The sequence below is a fragment of the Callorhinchus milii genome, unplaced genomic scaffold, assembly GCF_018977255.1.
Source record: "Callorhinchus milii isolate IMCB2004 unplaced genomic scaffold, IMCB_Cmil_1.0 Scaffold1, whole genome shotgun sequence".
Taxonomy (NCBI): Eukaryota; Metazoa; Chordata; class Chondrichthyes; order Chimaeriformes; family Callorhinchidae; genus Callorhinchus; species Callorhinchus milii.
The window spans coordinates 72257339-72267831 of NW_024704742.1; the positions used below are offsets into that span (position 1 = coordinate 72257339).

Here is a 10493-nt window from a genome sequence, read left to right on the forward strand (position 1 = left end):
AGTGGTGACAGATTCAAGTTCAGCTCCTGAGCCTCCAATCTCAGCAATAATGCTCAGAAGAAACATGGAGCAAAGAACATGTAAGAAAGGGGTGTCAGAAAAATATGGATGGATATCTGCCATCAGTTCTCTTGCTGATTGCAGCATTTGTCCACTTGAGGCCACATAATAAGCCTTGCATTTGATATAGTGCCTTATCACATCTTCGAGACATCTCAAAGCGTTTCACAGAATATACTGTAATGTGAATTGACTATATTTTGAGGGTGAAATATTTTGTGGGTCAAATCTTCTATCCGCGGAGATGCTGGAGCAGCGGTCCAGCTGCTCCATGATCGCCTCTCCTCCACCTTCAACTCCCTCGTCCCCCTGAAATCCAGGACCATATCCAAACCCACCCGATCCCCCTGGTACAACAACCATCTCCACTGCCTAAAAACCCAAACCCACTGCTTAAGCACGGATGGCGGAAAACTGGCCTGATAGTTCACCGCCAACTGTGGCTCGAACATCTCCACAGTTACCGCCGTTCTTTGACAAGTGCAAAAACGGCCCTCTACTCCAACATCATCTTGGAGGCTAAAAGCCCTAAAATCCTTTTTTCCCCACCACCCACTACCTCCTCCGTGCTCCCCCCACAGGCCTCCTCAATCTTCATATTATCCAATGCCAAGTGCAAGTGGACTTCTTTTCATCTAAAATACACAACATCCGCCAGGCAGCCTCATCCACCTGCCTCTTGTCACCCACCATCATGCCCTCTCTGTCCCCTCACCCTCCCCATCATCAGCTCCTACCATGACCCCCATCCTACATTCCTTCCTCCCCATCTCTCCCTCCTCCCTCTCACCCACCATCACCTCAATGAAACCAACCACCTGCTGCCTTGACCCCCTCCCCACCAACTTGCTGGTTACACAGCTCTCCCTCCTCTGCCCACTACTGGCTGATGTCATCAACCAGCCCCTCTCCTCCGGATCACTCCGTGTCCCCCTTAAAACTGCTGTCATCACCCCCCTCCTCAAAAAACCTTCCCTAGATCCCTCAAACCCCAGCCACTAGCGCCCTATTTCTAACCTGCCCTTCCTCGCAAAAGTCCTAGAATCTGTTGTTGCAAATCAACTCCGCAAACACCTCTTCTCCCACTCCCTCTTCGAAACCCTCCAGTCCGGTTTCCGCCCACAGCACAGAGACTGCACTTGTGAAAGTAACAAATGACATCCTCTCTATCTGTGACCAGAGCTCCCTCTGCCTTTGTCCTCCTGGACCTCTCTGCCTCGTTCGACAGTCGATCACGCCATCCTCCTCCACTACCTTTCCTCCGTCATTCACCTCAGCGGGAACGCACTCGCCTGGTTCAAGTCCTACCTCACAAACTGCCAGCAGTACATCTGCACAAACGGCTTCTCCTCCCACTCTCACCCAGTTACCTGTGGGTATCCCAAGGATCCATCCTTGGCCCCCTCCTCTTTCTGATCTACATGTTCCCTCTTCGGGATGTCATCTGCAGACATGGGGTACACTTCCACATGTATGTGGATGACACTCTTCCTCCCTATCCCCCTGACTCGGCGCTGGGATCCGTTACTGTGAAGCACTATGAGACGCCATCCGGCGTGGAGGGAGCTATATAAATCCAAGTTGTTGTTGTTCTTGTTGTTGAAACTCGGCAGAATTGCGCACAGCAGTGTCCCAAAAAACAGTCATGAATTTATCATTATTTATTTATTTGTAAGGGTTTATTACCCATGGAAAAGCGATTTGTCAATTGACTGTCAACCGGGTTCCTACTTACTCCTAGGTAAACAGAGGCATGTGGAGTAAGGAATCTTGCCTACTGTTTCTCCTGCCCGGGAATCGAACACAGGTCCTCTTGCTTGCGAGTGCTCTAACCACAACATTACAGGACTCTAATGGCATGGAATTCCACCTAGTCCTGTCTCGTGCGGTGTCCCTCAGGGCTCTGTCCTCGGTCCCCTCCTCTTCACCCTCTATATGCTCCCCCTGTGGTGACATCATCCGCAGACATGGAGTTAACTTCCACATGTATGCGGTGACACCCAACTCTACCTTTCCTCCTCTACTCTCAACTCCACGACCACCGATGTCCTGACAGCTGCCTGTCCGACATCGAGTCCTGGACGAGAGACAACTTTCTTCAGCTCAACGTGCATAAAACTGAGGCCCTCCTGATTGGCTCACGTCAGCGCCTCCGCACCTCAGGCGCTGACAGCATCAGCATCCAAGGCTGCACTCTCCACCTCTCAAAGCAGTCAGGAACCTCGGGGTTCTGTTCGACCCTGAGCTGTCCTTTCTTCCTCATATCCGCGCCACAACTGGCACCACCTTCCGTCACCTCCGAAACATCGCCAGACTACGGCACTACCTCACCCCTCACGCGGCTGAAACTCTGGTCCACGCCTTTATCACCTCAAGGCTGGACTATGGGAACTCTCTCCTCGCCGGCCTTCCCGGCACCTCCCTCCACACTGCAGGTCATTCAGAACTCTGCAGCTCGTGTACTGTCCCGCACCAGGCTTCGCGACCACATCACTCCCACCCTCGCTCGCCTCCACTGGCTCCCCATCCCCCAGAGGATCGAATTCAAGATCCTCACCCTCACCTACAAGGCCATTCACGGTCTCGCTCCCTCCTACCTCTCTGACCTACTATCCCCCTACCTACCTGCCCGTACCCTCCGTTCCTCTGGCTCCAGTCTGCTCCACATCCCCCGCCCCAACCGCCCTACCATCGGTGGCCGGGCCTTCAGCCTCTCAGCCCGAGGCTCTGGAACTCTATCCCCAGTGCCGTCGACGCTTCCTCCCTTTCCTCCTTCAAGGCCGGTCTCAAGACCTTTCTCTTTGACCGTCGCCCTTCCTCAGCCTTCCCTCTCCGACCATCCCCTCCCCCCTCCCTTCCCTCCCCTCACCCTGACCATGTTCCCCCCTGCTCGGGTCCTGACCCAACTGTACAGCGCCTTGGGATGTCCTCCCGACGTGAAAGGCGCCCTATAAATGGAATCTTGTTGTTGTTGTTGTTGTTGTAGGACAACCTTAACTAAAAATTAAGATTTTTTAATTTGAGTTTGGAAGCTGGTTTTCCAGTTTTTTTTAAACTAGATTCCTAATTTAGAAAGAATTAATAATAAAATCATTAATAATTAATAAAATAACAATTTGGTCACTCAATCCACGACTATTGTGGGATATTGTTGTGTGCAACTGGCTGCCGTGTTTCGCCCACATAATATACAGTAAATTCACTTTACGGTATATTCTACGAAGCGCTTTGAGACGTCTTGAAGATGTGATAAGGCGCTATACCAAATGCAAGAATTATGATTATTAATTGAAGAATTGCCACAACTCCTAAATTTAAGACAAATGATCTTAAAGTGGATTTCAAGCCTCAAAACTTCCATAAAATATAATAATCCACCTTTCCCAAATACCACCTGAGGCTTTACACCACAATTCCTCCCGTCTCTCACAGCAACATTCCCATTTTAACTTGACATTACCAGCCTTTCCCTGGAGGCCAGGATCACAAAACCCATCACTAAGTTGTAAATAACCAGACTTACTGTGCAGAGCATTCCTGGCTCTTTGGTTCCTCCTTTAGACCCTAATTAGGAAAAAAAAAGTTAAATATTTTACAGTAGCTAATTTTATATGACCGCAAGCTCTCGTACACAACACAGACACACTTTCACAGACACACGGGCTGACACAGGCTGCTCTAATCTCTCGCTCCGGTATATTCACGCTGCCTGCGGTCTTGCCAGACATTCCTTACCAGCTTAGCAACCTCCTTCTTCTTGCCGAGCAGCATCATGGTGACTTGCCGGTGGTTGATCTCCACTGGTGTGATGCTATAAAACTCCACAACAGCCACTGCTGCCTCCTTGAAGGCCATCTCCAGGAAAGCCTGTAGCAAACAGGGCACAAACCCAGGGTTCCAAAATCTACACTTGTATTTTCCTCGATCTCCCTCCCCCAGCACAACACACTCTGCCCAGGGTTACTTCCTGCCCCATGCATCCAGACTGCCCCACCCACCACCCCAGACCCTGGCCCCACTCCCAACCCCCACACAGACCTCAGACCCTCCCCCCATAGTCCCCACTCCAATGTGCTTCTCCTCCAGCCCCCACCACCATCTTATGTGGCGTTCCTCGGGGCTCTGTCCTCAGTCCCCTCCTCTTCAACATCTACACGCTCCCTTTTGGTGATATCATACGCAGATATGGGGTTAACTTCCACATGATTGCGGATGACACCCAACTCTATTTCTCTGCCTCCATCTTCGATTCCAGGACAACTGACAGACATCAAGTCCAGGATGAGAGCTAAGGGCTCCAGTTTAAGGACAACAAGATTGAGGCCCTCTTGATTGGCTCCTGTCAGCGCCTCCTCACCTCGGGCACTGGCAGCATCACTATTCATGCATGCACACTCCACTTCACTGAGCCAGTCTGAAACCTTGGCATCTTGTTTGACCGTCACGGCAACTTCTATCCCACATCCGTGCCATGACTCGCTCTGCCTTCCCCATCCCCAACCTTGCCTGGCCCCATGCCCCAGAGGATAGAGTTAAAAATCCTCATCCTCGCCTTCAAAGCTTCCACGGCCTTGCACCTTCCTATCTCTGTAACCTGCTACCAGCATATCAACCTGTCCACGCCCTCCGCTCAGCAGGCTCCGGCCTGCCACGTCCCCCGCCCGAACACCCACAATCTGCGTTCGAGCCTTCAGGCTCTCTGGCCCCACCTTTGGAACTCCATCCGACATTTCCTTCACCATGCTCCCTCCCTTGTCTCCTTCAAGGCACGTCAAGATCCTCCTCTGCGACCGCATCTTCGACCACCCTCCTAACTCTACCCTCCCTGCCACCACCGCTCCTAATCCCAACCCCCTGCTTGGGCCCTAAACTCTTGACTGCTTTAATATCTTGGACCTCTTGACGTGAAAGGCGCTATACACATGTAATCTGTTGTTTTTGTGCACAAACCCTGCCCGGCTGCTGGAGAGTTGGATAATTTCTGATCGGGTGTCTGATCTATGCTGTCGCACCACGTTAGCATTCCACGTTACCCTGCTCCCATGCAAGCAAACACACAACCAGTTGATCTGCGTTTCATTACCTCATTTTTTGAGCGCAACAGCTTAATGGAGGTGACTTTCCCGAATGGCTGGGTCAGCTTTAAGACATCTTTCTGTGTGTAGCCATCGGGGGGCAGGTCAGTCAGGTGAACCACACGCCCGGTCTTCCTCATTGCTTCCTCCTTCAGACAGTGAGCAAAAAACAGAGTTCATTGCTTTCAGGTGCAAGATTACAACAGACAATAATAATAATCCTTGCATTTGATATAATAATAATCCTTGCATTTGATATAGCGCTTTTCACGTCTCAAAGCGCTTCACAGAATAGAATGTAAAGTGAATTGACTGTATATTTGTGGGTGAAACGCGGCAGCCAATTGCGCACAGCAATGTCCCACAAACAGTCGTGGATTGAAAATGACCAATTTATTATTGTTTTGTTTTGGAGGATTATTAGGTGTGTGGAGTAAGGAAACTTGCCCAAAGTTTCGCCCTCTGCCTGGAACTGAACCCAGGTTCTCGCTTGCAAGGCGAGTGCTCTAACCACTGAGCTACAGGACTTCACGATATACCGCCTTATCACATCTTCAAGACGTCTCAAAGCGCTTCACAAAATATACTCTAAATTGAATTGACTGTATATTTTGTGGCGAAACATGGTAGCCAATTGCGGACAACAGTCCCATAAACTCTTGTGGAGTGAGTGACAAAATTATTATTAATTTTTTTTGAAGGGATTATTACCTCTGGAAAAGTGATTTTTTTCAATTGTGCACAAAATATGTAAATTTACAAATCATAGCATAGGCCGAATGGTCTCTTTCTGTGCTGTATGATTCTATGACATCCCATGCAGGCCCATCCAGCAATGACACACACCACATGACATACAGGCCCAGTAATTACACACACCACATGACATACAGGCCCAGTAATTACACACACCACATGACATACAGGCCCAGTAATTACACACACCGCATGACACACAGGCCCAGTAATTACACACACCGCATGACACACAGGCCCAGTAATTACACACATTACACATTAATTCTGTCCCTTCCTTTCTTCATTCCCCACAGAGACACTGACCTGTTGGACACTAGTCTCTTTCTGGGCAGCTTGCTGAGCAGGTTTCTGCACTGAGGCGGCAGCACGCACTGGAAGACACGACACAAACAACCATTGAAAGAATGAGTTCTATTTTTGTGTATAAAGAATGTTTTTAAACAGCCATTACATTTAAGGTTGATTTCCTTTCCCTACTGTACCAAAATGAGAAGAAATGGTTTCCCATGCTACAGTGGTTTCCCAGTCACTCTGCCTCGCCCCCTCCTTAGCCTCCTTCAAGTCCCGCCTCAAGACCATGCCATCCCCCTTCCTCTCCCTTCCCCCACCAACCCCAGCTCGGGTCTGAAATGCTGTACACTGTCCAGTGCCTTGGGACGTCCTCTCGACGTGAAAGGTGCTATACAAATGTAATCTTGTTGTTGTTGTGCTGTGTGCACTGTCTTCATTTGCAAGAAAGCTTACCTTCTTCACAAGCAAGGTCAATCTATAGCTAATGGACGTCCTTACCAGCCTACATTAGACTGGAGTTTAATTTCTGAATCATCACATTCATTAATGGAGTAAAACTTGCATAAATCTGATCTGTATCAATCGCATAATGGCCCAAGTCTTACATCCACCCAAGTCCCGCTGAATTTCCTATTAAATCCATTTAAGTTTACATGCCCTTATCGTACCGAGTAACTTGTAACGCCGCTACTGCACTTGCCGGGTCAAAATTTTGTTTCCTGCCCCTACCTCAAACAGAAAATGTGTTACAGCATGAAGCAGCATATTCAGTGCTTCATGGGAGGCAATCACAGGAACCTAAGTCCCCACCCGTCATGCGCATTTACTGTCTGCAATTCTGAAGGACCGAGTGCACAGTACAAAACAGTGAACAAGTATGGAAGACAAGGTGTTGACCAGAGATTATGATATCAGGCAATGCAGATACCCCAGCTAAATGCAAATTAGTAACAAGCACCTATCAGGACAAGTACCAAATTCTCCAATTTTGCGAGTCAAATCCTAAATTAAAAAGGAAATTTGATTTGAAGCCACAGAATTTGAATGAGGGAGATCAGGCAGAGTGGACTGAGGGTATATGTCTGACTTAATGTTTTCTTAAAAAGTGATTGATAATTCAATTACAGTGTTAGTACTGTAGTTCTTTAATAAGAGTTTATATTCTATCAAAACAATTTGATTTTGAAATCCTTTTGGTTGTGCCATTCATTAGACAGTACATGTTTTCTGCACATGAGGTACAGTACTACGCAGTACTGTATATGGAAAGAGTGGGCTACCATAGCTTTAATATGCCTAGGTTACACATGGTACAGAAACCTTGCTTTAATGTCACCAGCCAAGACAGTACTTGTCTATTTATGATGTGTAATTCATATAAAATCTGACTTATACATTACTTTACATAAGTGATATTAAATATATGGTCCCATATGACTTATGTGAGGTTTACTGTACTCTACCTTCAGTGCTCTTTGCTTCACTGGAGGCCGCAGGCCTCGCTGTGTGGCCAGCCACTTTTGAAGACTTCTGGTTTGCAGGCTTCTGGCTTGTATGCTTGGAACTGGATTCCTTCTGAGGTTTGCGCTTTGGACTGGAGTGGCGTGGGCTTGACTTGGATTGGTGCGGGCTGGAGCGTTTTGGGCTGGCCCTGGACTTATGTGGACTCAAGCGCCGAGGACTGGCTCTGCACCTATGTGGGCTTGAGTGTCGTGGACTGATCCTGGACCTGTAAGGGCTCAAGCGATGAGGACTGTGTCTGCCTCTGTATGGGCTAGAACGTCTGGGACTTGATCTCCTTGGGCTCAGACGTCTAGGGCTGCCCCTGTATGGGCTCAGATGTCTGGGACTCCTCGATCTATGAGGGCTAAAACGTCTCGGGCTCCTTGACCTATGTGGGCTAAAACGCCTGGGGCTCCTTGACCTATGTGGGCTAAAACGTCTAGGGCTCCTTGACCTGTGTGGACTAAAGTGTCTGGGACTCCTCGATCTATGTGGGCTCAGACGTCTGGGGCTCCGTGATCTGTATGGGCTCATTCGCCTGGGGCTGGACCTGTGTGGACTTCGCCTGGGGCTGGATCTGTGTGGGCTGAGATGTCTGGAACCGGATCTTCTGGGACTCAAATGCTTTGGACTCATGCGCCCGGAGCCGGAGGACAAGAGGGCTACGTCCGCAGCAGCAGCCTCTTTCTCTTTTTTCGCCAGATCATCCCTATTGGTAAACAATCAAATACATTTCCTTCAGCTTGGATCACGGTTAAACAGTAAAAGTGAGAACGCTTTTGTGCAAGAAATGTATCAATTTAAAAAACACAATACTACTTCAACATCAGGAAAACTATTATATTATTGATCATCACACCCCAGCCCACCGCTTCCATTCTGTACGTGGTAGGTGGAACTGTATGTGGTAATTGGAATGGGGAAGATGTCTACACAAAATGGGGACTTCCTCTAAAGAGAAGTTTTGAATCAGGAACCAAACCAGCCATAGCAACCACCTTAGTAACTATCTGAGAGTCAGGTGGAAGTGAGGTTGGAATATAAACTCACAGCACATGTGCGGGAGTGACTGCATTGATTGTGTGACTAATCGTGGATGTACGTTTCCATGTTTCCAGCTTTTGGAAACAATACCTCCGTGCTCCACCGGCGATGTACAAGGAGCAGAGAGTGGACCCAGGAGTAGTAAAGATGCTACCTAGCCCAATTGTTCTTGTTGCATGGACCAATGCTCCACTCTTGCCCAAAATGGTTACTAAATTACTCAGTGCCAGAGAATGTTCATCCAGTTTAGAAAACCCACCCTAACCCCAGCCCTGCCTCCAGCTAATTCCCCAATGAGAAAAGTTTGATTTCATAATAAAACTTACTTTGTTGGAGGAATAGCATCTGGATTCCAATCTGGATATCTGTAAGACAAAACATTTGAATTCATGTGGAGTGACTGAAGCACCCTGCAGTATGGTGTGAGGCAAACCTGTGAGGCAAACCGCTGATCACTCTTTCAATTATCTACACAACATCTTGGCAACAGCAGTCTTAATCCCTGTGCCCAGATTACTCAATTGTTATAGAATAACAGTATGTGTACAGTACAGAGCAAGGTCATTTGGTCATAGTGTGTGCTAGCTTCCCTACTGGAGCCATTTACTCATGCCAGTCCCTGGTCTCCTCCTCCCCTAACCATTTAACATTTCCCTCACTTACATTAATCCATTCCCTTTTAAAAGCTCTTATGGAATCTGTAGTTTAGTGGTTTTGATTCCCAGACAGTGCGAAATGCTGGGCAAGTTTCCTTACTCCACACACCTCTGTTTACCTAGCAGTAAGTAGGAACCCGGTTGTTAGTCAATTGGTGGATCGCTTTACCGGGGTAATAATCCTTCAAAAAAAATAATAATTGTCACTCACACTGCTGTGTGCAATTGGCTGCAAAGTATACAATCAATTCAAGTATATTCTGTGAAGCGCTTTGAGACGTTGCAAAGACGTGATAAGGCGCTATATCAAATGCAAGGATTATTATTAATATTATGGACTCAGCTTCAACTATTCATGGTGAGGAAGATAACTGAAAATAGTACTGTAAAAATCACACAAAGGAGGGGAATAAACAAGACTGGGCGTGCAGATTTATCTCAAACAATTGAGAGAAAACCAAGGACAAAAGTTAAGATGTAATTTAGAAAGAAGAATATTGGAGAAAAAGGCAGAACGTTTACAATATTTACTGTAAACTAAGAATTGATCTAATACTTTTCAAAGCTACTTATAAATATTTTCACAATTGAAATGCATGAAAAAGAAAGCCCCCTCCATTAATAACCCAATGAAATCCAAACTTAAATCCTCACTCTTTGAGCAAAAGCCGGCAGCTGTCATTGTGGATAGATGTTTTGTTGTGACGATCCCAGTCCTGCAAGAAACAAACGATAAAAGACTTTAGCAAAGCTCAATGTGAGTCGATTGTTGACTTACAACAAAAACACAGTGATGGAAGCAGACAGGAAGTTGTCTGTTTCTTTAACTCAGCACATGTCTGCATCAGCCCAGATCTGTGCTGCATAGATTAAAGTAGCAGCACCTGGCAACTGCATCACGACTAGGAACCGCAGCATCATCGATGCTGAATGAACTGAAACTGAAACTAGGAGGAAAGGGATCACATTAGACATGGAACCTACCTGTAATGTTATTCAAAAAAGATTTCCCAAAGAGATGCAGCTAAGAGCTCGGAAAAAATCCCTTTTTGTGAATGCTAACTCATTGCATTGAAATTCGAAACACCAGTCCTCAAAAACACAA

The 10493-nt window shown here is 47.3% G+C and overlaps 1 protein-coding gene across 3 annotated transcripts in view; it reads right to left on the reverse strand.

Moving 5' to 3' along the window:
* Positions 1-9449, reverse strand: part of LOC103188540 (mucin-5AC) — a 48155-nt gene extending 38706 nt beyond the window's left edge. For all 3 annotated transcript variants that reach the window (XM_042338037.1, XM_042337998.1, XM_007908577.2), the window contains exons 1-6: positions 9059-9449; positions 7649-8397; positions 6198-6265; positions 5144-5284; positions 3796-3927; positions 3584-3624 (exon numbers count right to left, since the gene is read on the reverse strand). In XM_042338037.1, the coding sequence (XP_042193971.1) occupies positions 3584-3624; positions 3796-3927; positions 5144-5284; positions 6198-6265; positions 7649-8397; positions 9059-9123 (1196 nt within the window). In that variant the 5' untranslated portion in view covers positions 9124-9449. The remainder of the gene's footprint in view (positions 1-3583; positions 3625-3795; positions 3928-5143; positions 5285-6197; positions 6266-7648; positions 8398-9058) is intronic.
* Positions 9450-10493: the final 1044 nt, after the last annotated feature.